Source organism: Centruroides sculpturatus, unplaced genomic scaffold (assembly GCF_000671375.1).
Source record: "Centruroides sculpturatus isolate CEXI.00-Female unplaced genomic scaffold, Cexi_2.0 scaffold1117, whole genome shotgun sequence".
Taxonomy (NCBI): domain Eukaryota; kingdom Metazoa; phylum Arthropoda; class Arachnida; order Scorpiones; family Buthidae; genus Centruroides; species Centruroides sculpturatus.
Genome location: NW_019385276.1, coordinates 14991 through 41941, shown reverse-complemented (window position 1 = coordinate 41941; position 26951 = coordinate 14991). Strand labels below are relative to the sequence as shown.

The window sequence follows — 26951 nt, the reverse complement described above, 5'->3', positions numbered from 1 at the left end:
AATCGAACGGACGACAAAACGTACTTTTAGACGCGTGTAAATTCGGAATGGATTTTTGCCATAAAAGTAAATGACGTCGATATTGCGGCCATCTTGTTTCCTTACTACGTTTGTACGACGAACATTTTACCTTATATACTCGTAATAGGCCCCATCGATTTTTGTGCCGTTCGAAGGAGCCGGACGAAAGCTTTTGTTACGCTCCCGCCGTTCAATTTATCGTCATTATTAAAACAAATTTGTTTGAAATAATAAATTTTAGCCACATTTTTTTAAATTATCGCCGTCAAATTTAAATATAATAAAACGGTATCGGCTCGTCTATAGGCCGAACGGTGGCCGCGGAGTGGAAATTTTCGCTAGGTAGAAACCGCCGTTCGTTCCGCTTTCCGTGGCTCCGGACGACCGGAATAAATAAATTCCGGCCCGACCCGGAAAACGGCGTTGTATATGGCGCGGAGGAAAAGTCGTCTGGGCCGGCCACGCCTAAGGTTTCTTCCGAAAAAGAAACAAATTCTGCGGAGTTGGCGGTGCGCGAAACTCGCTTCTTCCGATTAATCGGATTCGGAGTCTCGAAATTTGATTAGGAAAGGACGTCGAGACAGTGTTGCCAATCTTCCCGGATGAAAACCCCAAAAGAGAACAGAAATCCCTTATAAAAACGGAAAAAGTAAATAGCTTTGTTGGTCGTATCTAAAAACTGACAGTCCATAGAAACAAATGTCCACTGTAGGGTGTGGTGGCGCGAGCACGTTTGAGAGAAAGCGCGGCCGGAAAACTCCACTAAATTTCCTCGTTCCGCCGATTTCTCCCCGAATCCGTAATTTGGCGTCGAGACGGGGGAGAAGTCAGAGATTTCGTCTCGCGTTATCCCTGGTCCTTTCCCGATCGGACGGAGACCGGCAGAGACCAAACGAGTTTTGGTAAAAAGAGTTTATTGATACGCGCGCGCGGCGGAGGTCGGTTACAAAACAGATAAAAATTATGTACAGACGTCACTCGGTGACGTTGGGGTTGGTGTAGGTGAAACCTCGGAACTGCGTCTGGTCCATGGAAGCCAGGATGTCCGCCGCCACCGGCGTCAGCTGCGCCTTCTCCGCGGTGAAGTCGACGTCGAAGTTTCCCACGTCTCCGGGTCCTCTCTGCGGGGAAGAAAAGAGATGAGTGCCGGGAGGCGAGAAGAGGAACGGCGGAATGAAAGGGACTTACCAGATTGGGTCTGAAGGGAGGCCTCAGCTCCTTCCTCTCCACCTTGTCCCAGTCGACGCTGGCGAAGAACGGCTGGCGACACACGTCCCCCGCCGGACAGTCGGGCATTCCCAGGCGACAGTCGGCCGTCTTGTTCAGCAACTGAGGCCGGAGAAGAGAACAAATAAGCCGGAAAACCACGGACGGCGCCGACTCTTTAAATCTAAGTAAATCTCCTCGCGTTTATAGAAAAGGTGGAAAGACGGACGGCGGCGGACTAAGGCCGCTTTAACACCCGACGGTCGATCCTCGGAGGTTAACCCTCCGAGTTTTTAGCAGTCTAACATTTAAACGGAGGCCGAATTTCCGTCCAAGGCTCCGCCCGGGTCCCTTCCGCGGGTGGATCCAACCGGGGTGGTAAAACGGACGAGCGAAGAAAGGGCGAGTATTCCGCCGAGAGAAGTTTCTACCGGAAACCGGTCCCTATTTGGGCGCGAAGAAACTGAGAAAGGGCCGACTCCCGTCGGGCCTCTACCTTCCAGTTAGGCCACTAATCGACGCCTCATTTCCGACACCCGAGCGGCCGCCGGATTTACGTAACGTTACGGCGGAGGAGGAAAGTTTTCGATGGGAAACGTCGCCGCAATTTACTAAAATGGCATTAATTCGCTTTCCCCGATACCCCCGGAGCCGTCACCGACTTTCGATTTGTACTTTTTCCCGAGAAGTAATACCGATAAAATAGGGGCGCGCGTCTCCCTTCGACCGACGCGCACCCCTATAAACAAAAAGTTCCCTCGGCGTAAATTCAAAAAGAACGACGTCGTTCTTTAAAGGCAGAAAAAACGGCGATAATTCGGTAATCCGTCGCCCGGTTTTAGCCAAACTTTTTATTTTATTTCTATTCTCTTTCGGGAGGTGGCATTCTTAGAACCGTGGCCGTATCTTACGCCGTTTTTGCTTTCCCGGCTGTTACGTATACGGGGAAAGTATTGGAATCGTGTCAAATTCGACCCGATATTTCGTGGGTACGTATAGTACAGTACTCGCGTGTTGGCGTGTATTTCGTTTAATATCTCGGGACGGGGCGAAGACGAAGGGCGAAATACGATACGGTAGTGTATAAGGGGCATCGATGCTATTGAATTTCGGAGGTAAAAAGTTCGGGGAATGGATAGAGGGGGATGGCGCGTGGTAGCTGGCGCGGGGTCGAACTTAATGAAGATTTTACTTGTTAGTATTTACAATCTTTCTTTTTTTTAATATTTAAAATTCGTCTGCATCCTCAAAAATTAAGTCTTTACCATTTTATAATAATTAAAAATGTTAAAAGATTTTAAATACAATATCGTAACGGACCAGTCGCCGGGAAAGTTAAGCAACTCGTTGCCGGATGTTTTTCTTGTATTTTTTTTTTCAGACTTTTAGTAGCGTATGTATTGATGGCGTAATATACATTTCGGATTTATACTCCTGGTCGGTTTTCATCTACAAATTGGTAATATAAATGTTAGAGCAGTATATAATACAGTATTTTACAATATCTAAATCTTTATAATAAAGCAGGGACGTCCAACCCGCGGCCCACTTAATATTTTTAAGGTACATTTTCGTTTCACTCCATACACGTCGATGTCGTAATGACGTAATCGGTGCTAGAAAACTGCACTACCCCACACGCGTAACGTACTGTTGCCGACATCAAAATTGCCGAAAGAAGTAGGTCGAGTGATTCCCATTAAACTAACATTCTTAGAACTAAGAATAGTAGCGTAAAAGTGGATACCGACAATATTATAAAAGAAAGGCCATATTAGAAATCGCGTCGAATTTATTTTTATTTTGTGCCAGTATAATTTTTTTTACTGTCAATAGTACAATATTGCGAGGATCGAGGCGCGATTTTACGTAAAATTAAGAAAAATCGTAAGCACGGTAAAGACGACATCGCGCGGGACCCGTACTATCGACGACTGGCCGAGAAATATAACATCCCAGTACTAAACGATAAACAGCTCGGTGTTAAAGGAGGAGAACGTCGATGGTCGACGCGTGAATAGAAGGAAGCGTAAGAGTCTCGAACCAAATACGGTGGCGACGGCTCCGTATAACGACAGTTTTACGTCGTCGACGGCTGGCACACCCGCGGACGAGCGGCCAAACGGTCGATGGCCCGACTCTTTCCCAGCTAAATCGGTAAAAGAGAGGCGACAACTCGAGTCGGGGTGGACTTCCTCCGGAGCCACATACCCGCGAATACCCCCAGCCCCGGAACGGCCATGGCCAGACGGACTCCACGGACGGAGAAGACTTCCGTCCCGACGTATCCGGAACACCCTAAAGCGAACTTACCCGTTGCCGAGCCGGGGACCCAGGGGACCATCTACCCCGGCTAATCTCGCAGTATTTTACGTAATTATATATATTTGATATTGACATTTCGAAACTTTTTAAAAGTATATATTTATATAAAGTATCTTTGGGGCCCGCCGAATATACGTAAATTTTAATTTGGCCCATTAGGAAAAAAAGGTTGGACAACCCCGTAATAAAGAATATTATAATTTATAATTATCCGGTGGACTGGAATATTGTTTTTGTAGCTTTTAAACGATACGAAATTAACGTATTCGATTTGAATACAATAATTTATAATTAAAATACAGGTAACCCCCGTATAACACGGGAGTTACGTTCCAAAAAATTTCCGTGTTATGCGAATCCGTGTTATACGAAACAAAGAACTAGTGCAAAAGGGGTTTAGGTTCCAAAAATTAAAAAAAAAAACATGCTGTTAAATCCTTATTTAAATCGGATTTATTATTCATTTTTTTCATAGGTAAAATACTTATTTATTAATTTAAGTAAATATTTTACCAGAGGATTATTCATCCTATATGATGATCTCAGCACGAGCATCATCATATAGGATGAATAATCCTCTGAACTTAAGTTGATCTCAGAATGGGCATCATCAACTTGTAACAGTTTTTGGGTGCGTTCGTTAATAGCGGTCGCCCATACAAACAGCGGCGCACTCCCAGTGCGCCGCTGTTTGTAGGCATTTAGGAACGACGACGAAAGAAAGATGGCGGCGCCCGCACTATCGATAGTATCGTGATGGAGGAATCTATAATTCTAAAATGAGCTTTTAGAGGCAAAAGAAGGTTCCCAATTGTAAAATTTAACCATTAAATGGATTATTTGTTGAAAGAGCATTGAAAGTAGCCGCGAAAACAATTAGAATGCTCGCGCTGAGTTACGCGGAGGTATAAACGAACGCACCCTTTATTACATTTCATGTTGTACGAGGGTTTTACCCAATTCCCGAACCGTGTTAGAGTGAACCCGTGCTATAAAACCACCGTGTTATACGGGGGTCACCTGTATTATTAAAAATTTCGTACGGAATGTTTTTACACGAAAAGGTTAGTTACAATATAATTAAAAGGCGATATATTAAAAATATGGTTTAATACGGTATTAGCTCGGACACGGACAGCGCCGTAGAAGGAGCGGTTAAAAGTCCAATACTGTATCCAATTTCAGAAATCAATAGCGTAAATTCCAACTCGGTCGTATACCAACGCGTTATTACGTAGGAGAAAGACTACTAAAGACTAGAATAACGTTAAATACAATTACACAAATTGGGATTGCCGAACGGACCGCGTATTGTAGAAAGAAAACTATACGAACATTGAAAGAGGAAAAAAGTTCATTTATACAGTAGAACGGTAAAGTTCTCCTCCCCTTCAAAGCCGAGTGCTCGTCAGTGAAGCCATGGTCGACCGAGGAAACGCGAGTAGTATTTGTATTTCGACTGCGTAGGTTAATTTCCCGTTGCGTAAAAGCTAGAAGAAAACTCTCGGCATCCGTCGGGTGATTATCAATTACAATACGCTTTATAACGTAGATAATGCAAAATTGTATAAAGTCGTAATATTTATATTACCGGCAATTTGTAAACGAGAACCGAGTTTCATTTTTACCACCGGGCGACAAATCGAAATTCTTTTCGTTTTCTGCTTTCACCAAAGGAGAAAACCAATCGCTGGACAAAAGTCGGTAGAGTCCGAGTCGTGGGGCCACTTTGGCGAAAACTTCGGGTTACATCGAAACCGCCATAAACCGTTTTCACCCGCGGTCTTACGTTCCCTTCGCTCTTCCTCCCCTTACGCCGCCTTTCCAGCTTACGGGTTTCGCCGGTCGAAAACCCTGAAAGTTCTTCCAGGCGGTCGGTCCCGCCCGTCCGTGACCCTAGGAGCGGGAGGTATTCCGGACGAACGGACCACCGCCCTTCCGCGGCCCTATTATATTTTCCACCGTAATTGGGCCGTTTGTAAAATAGGCGGCAAATTTGTCGGCGCCTCCCGTCTTTATTCTGTTTATCGGACGGTTGGGCAAAAGTACTTTAGTCGAATCCCTTCCGATGAAATTCTCCGAGAAAGGCCTGGGTTCCCCGGCGGAGGCCGACCGGAAATAACGAGAGAGAAGAGAAAGAAACTCACCAAGACCAGGAGATGTTTGGCTTCTTTGCTGAGGAATCGGGGGTAGTAGGCCTCTTCGTTGCAGATGGACCAGAAGAGCTCCTCCTCGTCGCTTCCGGCGAAGGGCGACTGACCCACCAACATCTCGTACAGCAGCACCCCGAAGGCCCACCAGTCCACCGACTGGTTGTACTTCTGACCCCGGATGATCTGAAACGTCGTCCCCCCGGTTAGTATCTTTCCGTTTCTACGGCCGCCGCTCCCTTCCTATTCCCCCGGCGGGGGACGGAAGAGGGCGGTGGCGGCCGACGCGCAAACAAAAGAGAGTTAGCGGTTAGGGGAGAAGGGTGGGGTCCGCGTGCAGCGCTCCAGCCGCCGCGGCGGACGAGTCGTCTCCGGGAGCCGGGCCAAGGAAAGCGTTTCTACAGACTTCCGGCGGGTGGGAAACGTCTGCCGACGCCCTCCGTAATCTTCGTTTCGCGTCGCCTCTCTCCACCGAATTTACCCGATAAACGGGAGCGCCGCCCGTTAAATAACCCGGAGTCGACCCGAGACTTTTGGGGTAAACCCGCCTCGACGTCGAAGGTCGGCAGACGGCGTTTCTCTCCCCCGGAAGTTCTCTTCCCCCGAATTCTCCGCCGGTTATTTTCGAACTCAAAACAAATATTTTTCCAAGTTCGAAAACCGGTAGTGTTCCGACGAAAACTCCCGTTGGTCGCTTTCCTTCTTTCCCCCCGTCTCCGCCCTCCCGGGCAGAAAACGGCGACTCCGCTCTTCCCGTCGGGTCGTTTCCTCCTTCCGCCTCCCAACCGCGCCGCGGACGGGAATCGGGAGGGAGGAGAGACCCGGCCTCCGCCGGCGGCGGCGCACTCACCTCGGGAGCGATGTAGTCGGGTGTCCCGCAGAAGGTGGCCGTCCGGTCTTCGGGCAGCTTGCACTTGCACATGCCGAAGTCGCTGAGCTTGACGTGTCCCGCGACGTCCAGCATGACGTTGTCCAGCTTGAGGTCCCTGAAAAGTTACCGGCACGTCACTGGCCGCGAGACTAGTCTAGAAAAGTTAGGTCACCCGCGGAGGTGTTAGCGGACGCCGGTTAGCGGTTAGTGGGGGAAGGGGAGGACCGCGCGGCGCGATTCCACACCTACGTACTTCGGGGGCCATGTAATCGGGCGTGCCGCACAGATTCTTCGGCAGGCACTCCTTCCTGTAAATGCGAAACTTGCAAAACCCGAAGTCCACCAAGCGGACGTGACCCTCCGCGTCCAGCACGATATTGTCTAGTTTGGCGTCCCTGCGCAGAAAAAACACGGCTTACAAAGGGCTCCCTCCTCTTCCGGTTCCGCCTCCCGGGCGGTCCCGCCCGCTCACCTGTAGACGATGCCCTTCTTGTGCAGAAACTTCAGGGCGGAGGCGATCTCGGCGGCGTAGAACCTGCCGGGAAAAAACGGAAGGTGAGAGCCCGACGGGAGGCGAGTGGGAACCAAGGGAAGGAGTCGGCAGACTCACCTGGCCCTCTCCTGGTCGAACCTACCCGACTGTTGGATGTGGAACATCAGGTCGCCTCCGCTCAGGTACTCCATGACGAAGAAGACGTGGCTCTGCGGAAAGACCGGAGGTGAGGAGAAAGTCGGGAGACGACCGGAGCCAAAGAAACCGCCGGCTCACCTGAGTCTGGAAGGTGCAGAACAACTTGCAGATGTAAGGGTGGGCGGTGCCCAGGACCAGGACCTTCTTCTCGATCTTGGTGCACTCCACGTCGTTCCCCTCCAGAATGACGTCTTTCTTCAGGCACTTGACGGCGAAATACTCGCTGCCGTTCTTCAGCTCGGCCAACATCACCTGACGGAGGAAGGCCGAGAATTTAAAAACGCGTCCATCCCAACGTAATCGAAGAATTAATTAGGGGCGCGGCCGCCAAATTCCAAGATTCCACTTCTTTGGTTAATTCGGTCGATTAAGGAGGCGGGGAGGCTATTCTGCGCCGCACAAAAAGTACCCGGGTAGAGAACGAAGCCAACCGGAAGAACCAACCACCTTTTGTATTATTTACGTTTTATCGGTGGTCGGACGTTATAACAACAATAAACTTTTATTGATTACAAAGGCAAGGAAAAGACTGTAAGGAGTAAAGGAACCGAGAAAAGCTCGGGGTCCGCCGTCAGGAGAAGGGCGTGAGTGACCCTTTCCGCCAATCCGCGGAGCCGTCTTTCGGCGCCGAAGAGGGGATTTTAAGCCCTTTTCCCGTTAATCGGATTAACGGGAAAAGGGTTTGCGATCTTCCCTTCTTTGGAGGCCGGAACGCACCAGGCGGGGTGATTCGGAGGAAAACAATTCGTCGAGAAATTCTCAGACATTTCTGGCAGAAAATCCGTTGTAAACGCCGGTATTTTTGCCAATTTCCCCCCAAAATATCTCCTTTGTCTTTTTCTCGCTTTGGGAAAAGACGACGTCGACAAACGCCCGGTGCCCGTTCGCTTTCGCTCCGCCGACACCTCGGGTTACTACCGAATTTAGAAAAGCGCTCGCGCCGCCCCCCGGACGAAGCTTACGTAACGTCGCCGTCGGGAAAAATTTGGCACCGGGAGGCGGCCGCCTTGCGCAACTTTTGTCGACGAAAGTTCGTCGCGCCGCGAAGATCGGGCGGTTCCCCCGTCCTTTTCTGCCCGTTTATGGAAATGGCGGTTCCCCTCCCGAGAAATCTCCGAGAAACCGGATAGTCGGACGTCTCCCGACCGGCCGTCGGAACCGACTACGGACCACCCCCGAAGTTACCAGAGGAAGACCCGGCCGAAGGGCATTCGTTAAATAAACGGGTTTATCGCCGCTTTACGTAAGCATTGTAAAGGCGTTTCGCCTTGCCAAAAAAATTATCGAAAATGTCGCGACGTTTTCCGCGATATTTTCTTCTTCCGCCGGGGAAAACGGTCGTCTTCTCCGGCCGTTTCCGGAACCCAACGGAAGAGGCCGCGTCTTTCCCCCACTTTTCCATCTCCCGGCAAATCCACATTTTCGGCCACCGACCCTTCTCCGGTCGACCGGAGAAGGGTCGGTGGCCGAAAATGTGGATTTCCGTTCCTCCCCGTCGCCCCGGAGAAATTCCAAATTCCGGACACGGTCCCTCCCGCCCCAACTCGCCGACCCGGAAGTTTATTCATTTCCAGAATCGTCGCTACCGCGGAAAACCTGGCAATCCGTCCTTTACCGGAAGGAGCCGTTCCGTCGTGGCGCGCTAATTACCCTTTCTCGGCGGCCACGGGTAAATAACGCTACCAAACTACTTCCGGTCTGCGCCTTTCCGGAAGTAGTTTGGTCGCTCCACCCGGCCTCGATTAGCCGCCTCGGAATCTTCTCGCCCGATTTCGAATCGGGTCCCGCCACCCGGAGAGAAAGCGCGCGCGCCGGATTGGCACGAATTCTCTGGCCGGGCTTCCGGGCACCTTCCCAAGAGTCGAGCGACTCGTCTTACTTCGCCCGATTCGGCACCCCGACCCTCGGCGCCCTGGGTCCCGGCCGGACCCCGGAACGGACTGGCCGAAAGTGGGCGGAGGAAACGCGTGCGGGAAGTGTCTGGACCGGGCCCAGAAATGCCGCCGGTGGGGCCCAGGCGACGCGACGCGGCCGCGCTTTGCGTAAAGCGACGTCTCCGAGAATAGAAAGGAAGCGATTCCCGAAGATCGAGTTTCCGACGACCTCGTCCTCCTCCGGAATCCGGCCGGGGAGAGAGGCGCCACCGGACACTCACCTTTCCGTAGCTGCCTCGACCCAGCACCTTCAGGAAGTGGAAGTCGTCCACCGAGTACTTCCGGTATTTCAGACGGGGCAGACCCGCGGTCTCTCTCTCGGGACAGGAAGCCAGGGTGGGCGACAGCACTCGGTCCCGCGAATGGTCGAAGCCCTCGTCGGAATCGTTGCTGCCCGGTGTGGAGGGACGCCGGGGACGACGTCCCTCCCCTTCTTCCGGCTCCTCGGCAGCGGCGGCCGCGCCTGCGAAAGAGGGAGTCAGTGGGAGAAGTCGGGGGAAGAGGAAGAGGCCAGAGAGACTTACCTCTTTTGACGGTGGACAGAGCCTCGGACAGCAACTTCTCGTTGACCCCGCACAGGTTGGGCATGTGTTTCTCGCATTTCTTGTGACAATTACTCTTGCATTCTGCAACGAAGCCCAAGGATTCGGCGTCGGCGCTGCTCCCCTCGGACGGAATCCCCTTCGCGCCCGCAACCGTCGAGTCCGTCTCCCGTCTGGCCCCTCCGTCTACCGACGATTCGCTCTCGCGGAAGGGGGCGATGTCGATGCCCGAGTCGTCGGAGCGAGTGGACTCCCCCCTGCGCGTTCTCCCATCGCCCGGCGTCACCGTCCTCCGGTGGCGAATGCCCGCCAGCGGCTTCTCTTCCGGTCCCCACCTCCGCGCCCGACCCTCCCGGGGGAGCGTGGCGTAGGCCGAGGCTCCCGAGTAGGCGGGACGCGGACGGGGGGCGCGGTAGGTCCGGCCCAGAGTCCGACATCCGCCGCTCCAGACGGAAGAATAAGACGACTGGTATCCGCCGACGTAGAAGCGCGTGCCTGCGGACGAGTACTCGCTCAGCGGCCGCCGGGAAGGCGTCAGGTGCGTGAAGCTAGGAAGAGGAGCCCGACGGGATCCCGGGAAGGTCCCGTAGGACGAGAGAGCGGAGTAGGCCGAGAATCCCAGCACCGGCATCTTTGCTCCGGCCGGCCGGATCCGACTTTATAAAGGGAAGAGGTTGGCGAGCGGCCAGAAGCGGGTGCGCGACGCGAAGCGAGGCGAACGGAGCGCGGCTGCGGGAAGGGGCTTAGCCGCGGCCCCCGGACCCAGAAGCCTACTCTTCGTTGCCAACCGGGTTTCTGGTTCTCCGTCCCGACGACCCGGTGACCCGGCCCTCCGCTATTTCGGGCGCCCGGAGTTATCTACCACCTCCCCTTCCGTCGGGCCCCCTCCCGTGGGAGCGACATCGGTTTTTTTGGCGGGAAGGAAGGAGACTTCCCCTCTGGACATGGCGCCCTTTTCGGCCGAGTGGCGCCGTAACCGGGAAGGTGGGCGGGTCGGGCGTTACGGGAGGAAGTACTCGTCGAGCTTCTTACTTTTATTGCCTCTAAAAATACGACACTTTGAGTGGATCGACAAAGAACGACGACGAAAAGGAGGAAATGTTACGGGCCGTGGCTTCACTCGTTGCGTAAGAGGCGGGCGAAAGTATTATTTAATGGGAGAATTTGCGTTACCGCACTAAATATAAACGGGTAATATTACACCCGGCATTAATAATAGGAGACCTTCACGGATCGACTGCCTCTGTTCTCGCCTTTCTCCCCGGCCCGGGTCCGGCCCGGTCCGGGTGCCAATCGCCGGGCGGAACGACCTTGACGACGGAACGCTCCGAGCGCGATGTTTCGGGTCCGAGGAGGAGGAGGAGAGAGAAGGAAGAGTACTCACGCCGACACCTGAGTCCCTGGCGGAAGATGCCGTACAGAAGGGATCCGCAGTGGTCGCAGAAGGTGGGACTGACGTAGCTGTGCACTCGGAAGCGATGAGGAACGTCCAACTTGAACCTCTCCCTCAGGTACTGCCAAGAAATGCCAGGCGGTGGGTGGTTTCGTCCTCCGGGCTCCCTCTCGACTCTTCGTCCCTCCGGAAGGGTCGAGCGGAGCGGGAAGACAAAGCCAAGAAAAAAGATGGGAGGGCGGAGAAAACGGAGTGGATCCAGACGATTTTCGGAAGGACGTTTCTACGGCCCGGAGGGGCGCGAGTAGAAGTACTTTTCCGTCGTTTATTTACATTTATCGACGGCGAATAAGCTCCTTTTCCCAACCGTTGCGGGTATTAAAACGGTCCTTTCCGGGAGCGATTTTATTCGGAGATGTGGACCGTCTCCGGCGCTTAACGGCCGGATTCCGCTCCGTTTCCGCCGCCCGAATATTCCGGAAAACGGAAAATAAACTGCCCTTTACTCCGGCTGTTCCGCCAGAATCCGGAAATCGGAAACGGCCGACAAAACTCCGGCGCCGGGAGGAGGCTTTAATGTAGGTTAACGCTGCGAAGAGCGAAAGAGGCAACGGGGACTCGAACTCGAATCGGAGCATTTTGGCAGTCGAAGGCGGTGGTACGGCCTTTGTTCTTTTAATTATAAAACGGGCTCGAGGATGACGGGGGAAGGACTCGGTCGAACGTTACCGTTTCTTTCCCTTCCTCGGCGTCCATTGAAGCATCGGTCCCCGTCTTGTATCCGCCCTTGTTTCGTCGGCGTAGGGCCCCACCACCACCGCCTTTTTCCAATTTGACCGCCGGCAATTCGACCCGAGATTTTGCACCTTCCGGAAATAAATCCTTCCTTTACCGAAGACGTTCTTCCTCGGCGTTTACTTAAAAAAAGTACTAATTGGCCCGGCGGATAGAACCGCCCCGCGCCGGTAGTGGGTGGCGCGGATTTTTTTCACCGAAACAGGGGCCTATTTCCCGCGAAACGAGTTCTCACCACGCCCGTCCCTCCCGGCCAGGGCGTTAAGTCCCGTTAAAGTTCCCCCGCCTTAAGTCGCGACGCTTTAACCGTTTAACCCGCGGTAAAATGTTAACGTCCGCCGACCCCGAGAGGAAGAGGGAAGGAAGGAGACTCACCAGAGTGGCCTGAGACTCCTTTCCCGACCCCGGACACTCGCCCAGGATCTTGCGGTGGCACCTCTTGTGGACGGCGATCTGGCACTCTGCGGACGAGCGGGGTCAGACGGCGTCGACTTCCGACCCTCCTTCCGGAAAGAAGGCGGGACCGCTCTTCGGATTCCCCCGGGGAGGAATCCCCGAAGAGACGGAAAGGAAGAGACTTACTCTGGCATCGATATCCCTGTTTTCCGAATCCCCTGCGGCGAGAAACGGCGTCTCAGCTGGGGAGGAAAGCGGCGGAAAGGAGGGAGGGGAAGGCACTCACCACAAAAACTCCTTGCAGAAGGCGCAGAAGGTGGGCTGTCGGAAAAACTTGGCGGCGAAGGAGTGACCTCTGACCCGGTGCACCTTTTGCTGCTTGAAGGCTCCTCTTCGCTTGGCCACGCCGGTCCCGGGTCGTCCCGCCCTACGGGAGGAACCGGAACTGCCTTCGGCCGAGCTGTCCTCTTCGTCCTCCGATAGGTACTTGAGTTGCACGTTCAGAAGTCCTTCCGGTCGAAGTTCCAACTGCGGACGGAAAAGGGTTAAATCTTGGGGTGGGTCTGCCCATTCGGTGTTTTCCGAAGGAGACACCGGACAAAGGAAAAGGTAAATATACGTTGGAAAAATTTTTCTGTTTATTTTAATTTTCCTGGCGCATGGTGCCACGTACCCTGTTCCCGACGTTCAATATATATTTGTCATCTACGGGTGAATATGTATTATATAATTCTATCGTCAATATTTCAATTGTATTTTAATATTTCTCCTCGGCGTTTTCATGCCACGTAGTTTGTTCTCGGCGCGTAATTTGTATCTGTGCCGAGACTCTTTGAAATAAAGTGTAAAGAAAAAAGAGGAAGGAAGGGGTTAAAACCGCTTCGTCCCGCGGTCTTTTCCCACATGGCGCGACCGTCGGTTTTTTTTCTTCTTAAAGAGCCGTCGGTCTCGGTCGACGACCGGAACAACACGCCGTTTAATTACCGCGCCGCTATATTTAGACCCGCGCAGTTAAAAAGAGAAGAAAGAGCAGCCGACGGGACAAAAAACAAAGGAACGGTCGAACGTAACCCGCGGCGGAAGTCGAATTAGATTTAGGCCGGGCGGCGGAGGGTATTTTCCATCGCGTATTTGGGGGAGAGAGGCGGGAGCGGACTACTCGTTTCTTAACGGCGGGACGGGGCAACCGCCACCACTAGCGCCGGTCGGACGAATTTAAATACCGAAATGTTTGCGATGGACGGAGAACACTACCAGCCGTCGGACTCGGATGTACAGAAACCGTGGAATTAATCAAACGTAACTTTACATTATACGTATTTGCAGTTTTTTTCGAATCTTCCGCAACTGCTTACGTTTTATACGACTTTAATATAAAATAACATTACGGACGCGGCCGAGAAAAGACGGACGGTGTCCGCCCATTTTAATCGGACACATTTAAAAAAATTTGAATAACTTAAAGCCATGGGTTTTGTTCCGCCAGTGGAAGGGCGAAATCGCCCCCCGGCCCGGCGTAAGCGTCTGGTGCCGCCTGGGCAGTTAGCCCACCTCCTATATATAAACCCAGATAAAAAGACCGATTAATTTATTTTTAGCGCACGACTTCCCCGTCTCTTCCCCCTGACACCAGTCGGGCCGCCGCGTAATTCTCGTCTTAACGCCTAATCGATTAAATGCTATTATTACCCCTACCGTTATTTAAGCGGTTACCGTCCGCCCCTTCCTTCGGAAGGCGTAAAGTCCGCCGTTTAAATGCGTTTTAAACCCTTCGGGCACTGGCCGGCGCCCTCCGAAAGACGTTCCCCTCCGCCCCACTTTGTTTACGTCTGGCCCCCACTCGCCCTTCTTTCTTTATCCGTTGGCACCGGGTACTTAATTGCCGAAGATGGTGGCTGTTTTCCACCTGGCCGGCGCCGTTTCCGTTGGAAATACGGAGTCGAACGGAACACCGGATGGCTGGACGGTAGTGGGGAAAAGTACGGAGCGCGGTGAAGCTTAGGAGCCGGACCCCGTGCGTTTTAAACGAAAGACCATTAAAAATTGCAGCCGCCTCGTCCGTTATTTGCCCGCGACCGGGGACGATAGGGCTTCCGCCACGGGTAAGAGAATATTCGAGGGAGAGGTCGGAGTGGAAAGAGAAGAAAAGAGAAAGCGCCGGTAAAAACCCGCAGAAAATATTTAACGTATAACGTCGACCCCTAGGAAAGAGGAAAAAGGGCACTCACCCAGGCGTCGGCGGTCCTTCCCCGGATGCAACTCTCCACCAGCCAGTCTCCGTCGACGGTGGTCTCGGCCAGGGGACGGTCGGGCTTGGTCAGCACCAGGAAATGCACCGCGTGACCTGCGACGACACAGGAAGACTGAGCTCGGACCGGACGGGCTGAGGCGGAAGATCCGTTCTCTTACCTGGACGGTTCTTGACGTCGAAGCACGAGCTCCATTCCGGATACAGGTAGCTGGTTCCTCTGGCCGGACGAGCTTCTTTCTCTGCAAAACTCACAGGGTCACCGGCGGCAATCGGCCCGTTTCCGCCCCGCCCACCGATTTTTATCTCTCGGGCTACGGCCTACCCAAAGCTCCGTTCGGACCGCGGAGTGGCTTACGCCTACCCAGGTATTTCCAACGGCGCAGGAAACACCGTACTTCGGAAAGGAGCCAAAGTAAAACTTGCCGCGCTCTCTTAAGAAATAAAAGCGGGCGTTGGCACCGACCACTTCCGTTCGTGTTTTCCGACCGGCAGTTCGACCTTCTATTACGATTTGAATAAAGCGCGTCGTCCCCGGGTGGGTCCGAATCCCCGCGGTTGCCCGTCTCCCGACGGGCCGTTATTTAGCGGAAACGATACCTTTAAATTGTCCGCTTTTACCTCCGCGCCACCAAAGCGGCCAAATCCCATGGGTTTCCAGGCCGAGTTTGCCTTCGATATTAATACCGCGTCTAGCTGTTAACTCGGGGCATTTCGGTCCCTCTTCGGCCCTTTCGTTCCTATCGTAGACCACTCCGCATGGGTTTCCGGGATCTCCAACAATTCCATCGACAATTCTTTCGTCACTACGACTCTTAGGAAAAGCGCGTTTTGGGGCCGTAATATTGTTGGATAAGGCAATATTTTAAAGCCAACCCAGGTGTTATTATTAGCCGGCCATCGTCCGGAAACAAACCTCGGGCCTGCCATTTAAATCCCGGGCAATAACGGCTAATTTCCGAGGGGTGGCATACGCGTGACGCGGAACCGGCAATAATTTATTTCCACGTGGTTACAATCCGGGCCGCAATTTTTTATCTCATTTATTCGATTTAAAATATATACTCTCCTCCACCTCGTAGCGGCGGTGTCTCGCCCCTTACGTCATACTTTTCCCGTTAGCGACGGAGTCGTGTCGGTCGTCCGTCTAACCCCTTTCGGGCAAATTTTTCGACTGGCACGGCAAGTCCGTATACGGTTAATCGGAGCCTTCTGCCCCTAAGCCGGGCTCGGCTCTTACGTAACTAACACCATTCTCGAGATTAATTAAGGAAGGACGGGGGCGACGGGGATTTATAGTAGTAACGTCGTAGTCCCGGGCCTAATTAGCGGTTGGTGGGCCTCGGATTACCACGCATTTCCGTTCGACGTGGCGTAAGGCGGTAGACCGTCCGGGTGCGCAGCCGGGCGGTCCCACCTCCGACGGAAACGGATCACCACCCGCCTTTACCGGCGGGCCCCGGGCTTTCCGGACTAACGCTTTCTTTTAGGTCCCCGCCGCTCTTCCCCCGGTCGGCCCGCCCGCATTCTTTCCATTCTTTGCGTAATTTAAAACGGAGCTCGGCCGCAAAAACAACGAATAAAACGCTGGCGAAAAAATAGCGCCCGGATCGTCACTCGGAAGAACCGGAAGGTTCGGGAAGATAAACAATCGTATAAAAAAATAAATGATTAGCGGAAAAACGTGTTAAACGCCAGATCGTTTTGGACGAGATCTCCCGAGTTTCGTAGGGATAAAGAACACGTCTGTACGTCGGGGCAGACGAAATCCGACTAACGGGGTTTCGTTTCTCCGTCCGCGCCTTCTACCGGAAAGACGGTCAAACGGCGGCGCCGTCCACCCTCCGCCCGTAATCTACGGAGAGACGACGGGGTTAAGCGCCTTCCTCCCTTAAAGTCCTTCAAATTCGCTCGGACGTCCATCCGGAAACCCGGGACGCAGAAAAGCGATTTCCGGAAAAAGGCGCCGGCCCGACGCCTCCTCCGGTCGGACCGAAGAAACCTCACACCGGGAGGCCGACGTCCGAATTTAAAATATAATCCCGCTTAAAACTCCGGAAAGGGTCCGAGCGGCGCCCGTCGTCCACGCCCCGTTCAGTTTTTTCCGGAGGAAATTCGTCTCCCGCCGCCCCCCGTTAACGGGATTCGCCGGTTTCCTCCGCATCCTCACGTCGGGCAAAGAAACCCGGCGCATCTCGGAATCGAAAGAGGAAATAGTGGGGGCCAGGCTCTCCGTCCGGTCCGGGGAACGGAAGGCGGCGGGTTAAATGCGAAAAGTCGGACCGGGATGCGACCGGATTCCCCACCTTCGGTGGCGGAAGAAGACGGCGTCGCCGCCCGAGGAAGCGGCCGATCGATGGGTTTTGTCCTTCTCTCGGTGGCGGACCGGAAGAGGAAAGAACCCGCCGAGAAGTCGGGGCGGGAGAGGAAAGGGCCTCGGCCCTTGGGTCGACGGGAGGAAAAGGCCTTCTTCTGCGGAGAAGGAGGAAAAGGGATGCCGAGCCGAAGACCGAGAGAAGAGAAGGAAGAGGGAAGACTCACCCGGACGCAGAACGGCCACGGCGCAGTAGGGATCGTCTGCGGCGGTCCGGCGTCCCAGCCGCACTCCCACCAACTTGACTCGGACGATTCCGGGCGACATCTGCGGAGACAGCCGGGTCACTTCCGGTTCCGGCAACCGGGCCCGCCGGCCCGGAGGCTCCCGGCTCCCTCCGCGCTTACCTCGGCTGTTGTTCCCGGCCCGTGCGCCGACGCCCTCTGCCGACCGATTCTTCCGCGCCGGCGCCTTCCCTCTTCCCGCGGGAAACGGGAGGATCGATGGACGGAGTCCGGCGCCAGGAAGAGGAAGCTGGGGAGGAGACGTACGGCTTATTTGAATAAAAGATAAAACTTCCGTCTCCCTTACGTCGGTTCGATATAACCGCTTTTTGTCTCGTCTGCCGGTTAAAAGGATTACCCTCTACTCGTATTATGGTATTTCGATTAACCGTTAGTGCCCGTCGGAATAATGTTCCGAGCAACGGGACGTACAAAACGTTACTAACACCTCGGGAAGATAAAAATAAACTGCTAATTTTCGGTAAAACGTAATAAAATAAAAAGTCGTGGGTAATGGTCGAGATGGTAAACCAAACGATTTGCCCGTTTCTTTCGGTTAAAGATACGGTTTTTCGTATCTGGTGTGTGGAATTACGGAGTGTTATACGGCAGTAAACCTCTTCTAATCTTTCCAATTCGGTGCCGAAATAAAATCTAGTTGCGTAGGATATTCTTACGATTAAACTCGAGGTTTATTCGCAAATAGGCGACAACTGTACGCCGCGATAATGTTTTCATTATTGTGTACGTTCGACCCAAGCCCTATTGAATATTAAAAGGTCTTGGAATCAACTTGAAATTAAAAATGACTTAAAACGTGTACAATCAATTTACCAAAGCTTTTAATTATACTCGACGCTATTTTATAAAACTTTTATTCTTATCTATTTATTAATACAATTGACTTATATTAAATATATATAATTGGAAAAGGATAAACTGCGTGCATTTTTAGGCCATATTAAACATAACTTGTCATTTATTCGGCAATTTAAAAAGAAAAACAGGCTGGACGGTTCCTTTCTCTGAATTTAATTATATCCAGAAAGGTCTTAATTTACATTTACGTGTCGATTTCATATCGGTTTTATATACGTTTATATACACTCGTCCCGCTTTCGGCCTTTATTCTAGCCGCGGGATCCCAGTGAACCAGCCTACCACTGGCCGAGTGGATAAAACCACTGAACGTTGGTAGTTGCAGCACTCTCTTTTAACACCGACACAAACACCCGTAAAAGATACATCTCCGCTACCTACTGGAATCGTCTTTCTACGCGTATTAATTCGCGATAACTACCTTCGTTATGATTCGGCCACGTCTGCAGACGTACTCGGAAGCCTTACCGAGCGCAACATCCGACTCGTCGTTTCGGCCTGTGAGAAAGCGATTCCCCATCACGGCCTCGAGAGAAAATCTGCTTGGTGGCGAAACTCCAAACTAACTGCTCCGACAGGAACAAACGATAAGCCTGGCAATAAGTCTCGACACGGCAAATCTTCACGGAACCGCGCTAACAACAAACCAGTCTACCTTCGGCATCGGCTCATCTATAAAAATGCCTTCAAAGAAGCCAAAATAACATGCTGGAAAAACTTCTGCCCGCAGGCCTCTATCGACCTTTAGGGCTTTCTCACCGGTCTGTGCACCGGCAAGCTTCGCGTACCATCTGTCCCTCGCGCTGTTCATTCAAACGACAAACGCATTAATTAATGATTTAGAAGTCACTGTCGATGCAAAATTTAACATCCTCTGCAGTAAGGACGACCCTTTCACAGATTCTCCCGGGCGCAAGGGTATTATAGATGTTATTAAAAACCCTATTGATATAACTGATATTTTTCTTATCTGCCTTCAAGAAGTGGAGCGGGTCTTCGTGAGCCTCGGTAGGAAGAAAGCTCTTGGTCTAGATCACATTACTCGAAATATTGCCATCCGGATCTGGAAGACAAACTCAAATCAAATCCTGGATACGTAAAACAATTGTTTGCTTTTTAGCATTTTTACTGAATCCTGGAAAATCGCGCATATAGTTCCTATTCCAATGTCGGAATAGTTTTCTCCCCAATTCTCTCTTCCCTATTTTGGGAAAGGTGTTCGAGAGACTACTCACTAATAGGCTGAACTGGTTCCTGGAACGAAGCCACTCTCTCAACAATCAACGATTCAAATTCCGTAAACAAGATCCGCTTCAAACGCTATCTTTACTACTATGAAATCAATCTCCTCCCTCCTCGGCAAACCATAAGTTATGTTCTTAGCATAAGCCTAATCTTACGGAAGACCTCGATAATGCCAGGGCCGGGCCGCTGATTCTCCTTCATCTTCGAGACACGAACTGTCCAGCAAACATACATCGCATATCGCAATACAAGAGACTATCTACGAAACGAGAAAGTCGTCATCAACTCTGGTATTTTTACCTTCCAGAATGACACGGTCAAGGGCCGATCCCAGGGCTCTGTTTGTGGGCCACTCTTATTGGTTGTTCTCTTCAACTCATTCCTCAACCAAAACTCTGGCCAGGACCATATTATAGTGTACGCAGATAATGCGCTAGTCCTGCTTACAGATAAATCCCGCTTTGATCTGGAATCTCGCGCCAACCAAATTCTCAGGAAAATGCAAGTTCGGGAATCAAATTATAACTTAAATTTCAACTGTGAAAAACTCAAGCAATTATTTTCGGCAGATGTCGCAACCACGTCTGTATGCTAGAGTCCCTACTATAAAATTTAAAAACAATTCCGTCGAGGTGGGATACCTGGGGGTAGTACTTAATCACAAGCTCCTCTGGGCCGCACATGTTGATTTTATCACAAAACAGACCGGGAAAATCTTCCATCGCTTCTCCACTGTTGCTAAGAACATCTGGGGTCTCAACTCAGGAGTTATGAGATTAATGCATACGGTGATGTAAGTGTTATCTCAAATTTTTTTACACAAAAGCCAGCATTGTAATTTTTTAGTGGCCGCTTTGATATCAGCAATAAAATCCATTCGATGGTTAAATTTTACAAATGGAATTCTTCTTTTAACTTTTGTCTCCAAAAACGCATATTTAACAATCGTAGATCCCGCAATTACAAAACCATCGATAGGTATGACAGCCACCATCTTTTTCTTTCACCTTCGTTCCCAAATGCCTACGAACAGCCGCGCACGCCCATGCTTGGGAGACTGGGAACGATCACTATTAACGAACGTACCCCTAGTAACCTCGGTAGTAACGTAGAGGCGCTTCTGATGGCAAGTATAGCCGAATAAATAAAATTATAGAGCTGTAACTGTACGTATAGCGGGTGAAAATTGTTAAAAATTCCTTTTATTAATTTCGAAAACCGAGTTAGATAGATGAAATTCGATAAACCATAGGGGCGGGAATCCCGATTAACTATATACGAACTTCTGGTGCAAACCGGAAGTCGCGTCATTTCGATTCAAAACTTTTTCCCGAAAGACGACGGCACCGCTCTATTGCTAACAGGCAAAGTGTGGCGTACAGTACAGGAGCAAGACACTACTAATTTGCGGCGGAGAGCGTATAGTTTAAATTAAATAAATACGATTAAAAATTGCAGCCCACATTATGACCATGTCATAATAAATATTTGTTGGTGTAAATTATTTTTATTTTTAATTGCAATATTTAATTTGGCAGGTTTAGATTTTTATTGTAGGTTAATTATTTTAAGTTTTATTGTAAGTTTGTTCCTAAACTTTTGATCATCACGATACTGTATATATTCTACTAAATAAATAAAAAAATAAATATATATACAGGTATCCCTCGTATAACACGGTGGATACGTTCCGTAAAAGTAACGTGTCGTACGAATCCGTGTTATACGAAACAAAGGACTAACGCAAAACATAGGGTTACGTTCCAGAAGTTAGCAAAAGTATACTATCGTTTTTCGTCACTAAGAGAAATATATTTATTAAAGCAATGGATAATTTATTTCCAATCAATAAATAAATAACAATCACAATTAGAACTACTGTATTACGCGTTATTAATTTTGGTTAAACCAGAACGTTTTCTTTTCACAAATTATCGTCGTCGTCTGGACTTTTCGTCCATCTCGATCAGAAGTATCGGCAACATTTTCATATTTTTCATTTTTACGGGTGACGAAATAAAAATGTTATTAATAAAAAATGTGTACTAGCGCTTAACACCGAGCGAATAGCGAAAGCCAAGGAGAAAAGCCAAAAGCCATTTTTATTCGCTTAGCGAAATTGACCCAAACAATCAAAAGCGAAACGCCATTGCGAATTTTAAGGAGCCAATCATTCGCCAGCGAGAGAAAACGTCATCTCGAAAACAAAATGGCCGCTTCCGATATTCCGTCGTTAACCACGTTTGTTTATTTATTGAGAAAAAAAGATTTCATCAAAAAGAAAACGATGCGGGTGAGAGGAATATTAAAAATCCGTAATCGCAACATTTATTCTATCGCGTGAGAAAGTTTCCGTAGCCATCTGGAAAACAACGAGAACCACGTGACAACTAGCGGGAATAGGATTGAAAGAAAAACTTTTTCGCTAGCGAAAACGCTCGACTGTTCCGAACTTGGAAGCGATTGGCGAAATGGTAAAATTCGCCGGAAACGACGTCGTGTCTGACGCGTTATTCGTTCTGCTTTTCGCTTTCGCTAGCGAATCGCGCTCGGCGTGAACTAAGCTTAATTTACAGAATTTGTGTTCGTCATTCTACCAATGATTGCTTACCTACGCGTATGAAAAAAGTTTAATAGCGCTTATCTAAAATCGTTTAAATATACTTTACTAAATACGAAGATTAATCTATGAAAACAAATCAAGGTTACGAACTAAAGTGTGAAAACAACGAAAACGAAAACGGATAGGAGTACCGCGAGTGACCTAGCTCTATTGGACATCACAGGTGTATACTGTATATACGAATAAATCGTACAAGCAAGAAAAAAAAACGTCGACAGGTCGCGCACGATATCCTTGGACGGCGAGTCGATTCCCGGACCGTCCGGATGGTAACACTATTCCGTGCTCATTTCAATCGGTCCGAATCGTAGGTGAACCAAGATATAAAAGAAAATGGTTCAAATTCTTACAAGATATTATTATTTATTATGAAATTTTGCCGCCCCCACTACGCTACGCTACTGCGGCGCACGGTCGATAGGGAAGCGAGGACGAGGAAAAATATCGCGCCATCAGTTTTCATTAAAAAGTAGACCCGACGAAAGGCAGAAAATAATTTGAAAATTTCAATATTATAAAATCCGTAAGACGACACGCGTATTTGCTCGAATAGCCAGACATAGTCCGATTGAATTCTTTTCTTTTTACCATTGACTTGTAAAATTGTAAAGGGTCGGTTAGAGGTCTTAGAGTTCGGCTTAGGGCTTCGAAACGCTTAAATCCCACCCCGTGTCCCACACGAAATTACTGGCATTTTAAACTTTAAGAAAATATATTTTAAAATCGACAGCGTAACTCGTTGGTGTAAACTGCCAATTCTTAAGTCTAATCCACTCGTTCGGAATTCGGAGACGCTCATAAATACAGTATAACCGACCGATTTCCGAATAATCATGTTTTTTGTGTGGGAATAGACGAAAACTTATATCGGGCTCCCGTAAGGCTTTCAAATTGCAATTTGGAACGGAACAGAAAGCTTTGCTTTTTCCATGGCTATTCATCTTTACTGCCGATAATATACCAGAATGAATCGAACGAACCAGATAGAATAGTTTTGTTTTCAAACACCAGAGGGCGAACATTGGGTGAAAAATGCGAATAGCCTTAGTATCGATTATTGCGATATTCCACCAACCTCTGTATTCTACCGGTTATGCAGAAGCGGTGACGGGAGGAAAATAAAGGTTAAACCAAGAAAGTAAAATCGTATACGTTTCCAATACAAAAATTATTTAATTTTTTAAAATAAAAGAAAATAAAAGGGCGGTCCTTAGCCCGGAGGTGCGAAGCGTACGACTAAAAGGACGCATCCCGGGGCAACTGTGACGTTATCTCCGGTGACGCGGGGTCTGGCCCGGGTCACCTCTCGGAGTGGCAAACCGCCGCCCGTTATATATATTTGCGGACGGCGGTTCGTTCCGCGTCGTGTTCGTGCCCGGGCGCGGCAGAAAGAATCGAATAATCCGGCAACAAGATACGAGCCGAGCGCTTCAGATATTTCGATGCCGGAAAGGCGGAATTCCCACAGGCACCGGAAGACATTCGAGCGGAAGCGGAAATATTTTTCCCGGAGCAAAGACGATTTTCCCGAGTGTTTTTCGTAGTCGGCGCGGATAATTAAAATCCGTCGAAAAACGAAAACGACCGCCAGAGGGCGGCGAGCGACGAGAGAGAAGAGAGGAAGCGTGTTTCGGTAGTGTTGGTGGAGAAATGAATTGCGGTTGGGGGACGAAGTCTCATCTTTTGCCTTTCTCGTCTTTTCGCTTGGGTTCCGGTCTCTTTCCCGGCGTGCACGCCGTCGGGATGGCGGTGGGCAGCGAAGTGGACTCGAATCACGGTGGCAACCTGTACCGGTGCCCGGACGGTGAAACGGGAACGGATCGTCTCCGCATGATGTTTCGCTTCACGTACGTATGCCGTGCGCCGGCTTACCGATATTCTACGAAGAACGAAAACTTTTGTCCTTGTCCGATCGCAACGAGAATGGCCGCTTCCGATATTCCGAGAAACCAAGACGTAATTTTTCATCCGTGTGTTAAACATTGTGAATGCCGGTGCCGGTGCTTGTAATATAACCGAAAACCGTTCTGTTAGGTTCTGGTTAACGCCGGTTATCTGTGCGGTAATGGTGGCGTTGGAAAAATATTTTGCCAAATTATCTTCGTCGGTGTTTCTGCCTCCTTGCTCGGGAGTATCCGGAAGTAGACCTGTTTTGGTTCTAAGTCTATCCGTGATATTTTTCTTTCTTGCCGTACCGACTCTTTCTCTCCGGTCTTGCGCACTTGCCGTCTTTTAATATCCGTTCGATACGCCGCGCCGAGGATGCTTTCTGCCCGTCTCGTGTGACGACCGAGAGTCGACGACCCGGACGAGAAAGTTTCTTTACGTCGTCTCCTTTTAATGCTAGGTGGATCGTTCGTTTGGCCGGATGCTTCGCTACGTATGGGACGCTTTCGGGTTGACTTATTTGACGTTAAAGCGTTACGGATCTTGGTGTCGACTGCAGTTTTTGCAGGTCGATACCGAAACCAATTTTACTCTAAAGGTAAATCGCAAGTTTTTTTCCATAAACTTGCGATTTACCTTTCTATATATTTTGGTACTTTGTATCTCTCGAATCTGGTTTTCTGTGCGAGTAAATTCGTATGGACTTACCTCGTCGGTTTTTTTTGCCCGGCGAAAACGAATCGGTCCTCGATATCCGGTTGAACTCGGTGTGGGATTTCGTCATAAAATTACTCTTTTCTTGTTTTTGTCGTAGGCAAAAGTTTGTACGCTTTTTCTCGGAAAAGTTTGTAAAAAGTAGAAAATTGCAATTACCGAGTAATGATCCTAGCTCCTATCAAAGCGGTTGCCTTGGCTATCTATACGCGACGGTCGACCTTTCTGGTCTTGGAAGCTGGCGGAGAAAGCTTCGAGTGAGATGCTTGTTGGCTCGTTTGTTGCGGCTCGTCGGACGTCTGCCTTATCTTGACGAAACGTCCCTTTTTGGTTACTTTTTTGCTGGTGAAAACGAGAAATAATCGGCGGGCGATGGGTTTGGCAAATGTGGGAGATGTGATGTGGTGGTGATGGAATGTTTGGCCGGATACTCGTGAACGGATAAAGTGGCGTGGGGTCTTGTGTTGTCCTGTGGTGAGAACTGCTTCCGAGCGTGCTGCAAATAGGGACGCCGATGCCAAATTGCTTGCCGCAAACATTTCGGGATCTCGACGCGACGAGTTTGGCTTGCCGTTTCACCTCGAGGAATGTACTTGTGGTGCACTGATCCTTTACGATCAAAGAATGTGATCAATGTCGTCTTTGTTTTCGAAGGTTGTTTGACTTTTCTTGTGGCCAGCGAAATGTAACTCTGCCATTCGGCACTTCGATGTTTCGTTTGAGGGTCGTACAGGTAGTGTTGACTTTTGTCCCTTGCAATAATCTTTGGTGCAAATGTGGGATTATGTCTGACACTGTTTGATAGTTTGGCAGCAATTGTTTGTCTGTGATCTTTCTGTTCAGCTGTTGGTGCACGAGGGACGATTTTTGCACGAGGTTGGTGCACGAGGGACGGTTTCTGTTTCCCTAAATCTTACGTAAAATCTTATGATGCACTTTGTGATTCAAATTCGGTTCTTCTGATATCGTAAGCACAGTCACACAATGGTCTTCTTGCAGTAATGGCTTTATGCAATTTGCATTTGCATTGCTATGTGCCAAAGACGGGCAACTGGCTTTGGGATTTCTTGCACCAAATCTCTGCTTTTGCAAAACTTTTTGTGCCGCTCTAAAACATGGCTTCTTGAAAGTGTTCCACGTTTTGGTAGGGGTTTTCCCGAGCTTAACACAGAACTTAATGTTTGCTTTTTGCTCACAATCTACATTCACTGTGTCACTCCAACTATTGCAACAACAATGCAAACAGTGGTGTTGCTAAGCACAGTCCCGCCACTGAGTGAGTTTGTGCAGAAACATTTCCAAAAACGTGTCAAGTAAGAACACATACCTGGTGACATTAAAACAACAATTGAAATTTTTTATTATCGCAGGTACAGAAATAAAAAAATTGTCCTAGAACTTTTCTGACAAAAAGTGTATGTGCACCGAAGATGTCATGATTATATTAACGTCTTCGAAATTTTCTTCCGATGGTCTTTGTTTGTACACTCTGCTTCTGTCCAAACTCCACTCATAAACGTTGGTAATATTATTCAAATTACATTTATCTTCTAGGAAAAAAACTATTTAATACATCTGTTAGAGTGATAAAAAGACATTATTTTGTTAGGTCCACTAAAACTTGAAGTTTGATATTGGTTTTATCTTCTGTAATAATAGTAGCAACATAATGAGCGTTTTTGCTTTCTTAATGTCGTGGTATTATGGATAAATATTAACACCTTTTTCTATAGCCCTTTGTCATAATGTTATATATTGCAATTTAGTTAACTTTGTAGAGGTAATTGAAGCCAGAACGTCCTTGGAAGAATATATATTGTGTCGTATCTGTGGCCAATTATATATCATATACTCAGACTCAGCCTCTTAAGCAATATACTAGATACATCCAACACACCTTATTGCTGAGAACATCTATTTATTACACAAAACTAATGTTTTTGGCCCAATTTATGGGCCATCTTCAGGTTACTGTTATTCAACTCTAATACAAAATCGAACACATTCAAAATTAAACCAAATTAGAACATACGTTTAAATTAAACTAATAGAATAAGCATAACCAAAATAAAACAATAAATAATAAAAACCAAAATACAGTGGAACCTCGGTATACGACCTTAATCCGTTCCAGATGTTTGGACTTATACCGAATTGGACATATACCAAACCAACCTTTCCCATAAGAAGTAATGTAAAAATGATTAATCCGTTCTCGTGTAAAAAAGATGGCTGGCTTTAAACACCTCTCTTTTTTGGCTAGTTCCTGCTTGATTTTTCGTGAGATCAGCGTGTATCTTTTTAGCTTTCTCGCAAATAATTGCTGCCGATACGATGTCTCCAGCACTGTTTTTCAGTTATCCAAAGCAAAAGCAATTTCTCGACATGATCTAATGTCTTCGATCTCTGTTTAGAAATTGATTTAACCCCTTT

At 49.3% G+C, this 26951-nt stretch overlaps 2 protein-coding genes across 8 annotated transcripts in view; one reads left to right on the top strand and one right to left on the bottom strand.

Annotated features, from left to right (window-relative positions):
- Positions 1-852: 852 nt before the first annotated feature.
- LOC111637059 (putative protein kinase C delta type homolog) lies at positions 853-17342 on the bottom strand. 7 transcript variants are annotated; one of them, XM_023382464.1, is made up of 18 exons: positions 17294-17342; positions 17114-17213; positions 14734-14814; positions 14553-14668; positions 12611-12852; positions 12511-12542; positions 12304-12389; positions 11125-11254; positions 9723-9824; positions 9420-9661; positions 7343-7516; positions 7184-7275; positions 7046-7108; positions 6827-6968; positions 6553-6688; positions 5700-5888; positions 1210-1350; positions 853-1142 (listed from the first exon to the last, which is right to left on the bottom strand). In XM_023382464.1, exons 2-18 carry the CDS (start codon positions 17211-17213, stop codon positions 868-870), a joined length of 2343 nt encoding a protein of 780 aa, XP_023238232.1. In that variant the 5' UTR covers positions 17294-17342; the 3' UTR covers positions 853-867. The 7 variants fall into 7 exon arrangements, with proteins under 7 accessions (XP_023238232.1, XP_023238233.1, XP_023238237.1 ...); XM_023382466.1 differs by having other exon boundaries at positions 919-1142; positions 6819-6968; positions 17114-17335; XM_023382468.1 differs by lacking the exon at positions 6827-6968 and having other exon boundaries at positions 919-1142; positions 17114-17335.
- A 5865-nt stretch (positions 17343-23207) lies between these two features.
- The window catches only part of LOC111637061 (RPII140-upstream gene protein-like), a 15254-nt gene continuing 11510 nt past the window's right edge, over positions 23208-26951 (top strand). The window contains exon 1 of the mRNA XM_023382472.1: positions 23208-23764. Coding sequence (XP_023238240.1) covers positions 23568-23764 — 197 coding nt within the window. The 5' untranslated portion in view covers positions 23208-23567. The remainder of the gene's footprint in view (positions 23765-26951) is intronic.

Excerpts from the sequence above, each read along its gene's own strand:
- LOC111637059 (XM_023382464.1), bottom strand. The coding sequence starts at position 17,213 with ATGTCGCCCGGAATCGTCCGAGTCAAGTTGGTGGGAGTGCGGCTGGGA. Across the intron at positions 12,543-12,610 it reads TTCTGCAAGGAGTTTTTGTG|GGGATTCGGAAAACAGGGAT; the intron begins GTGAGTGCCTTC and ends TTCTCGCCGCAG. Across the intron at positions 1,351-5,699 it reads CCAAACATCTCCTGGTCTTG|TTGCTGAACAAGACGGCCGA; the intron begins GTGAGTTTCTTT and ends CTCCGGCCTCAG.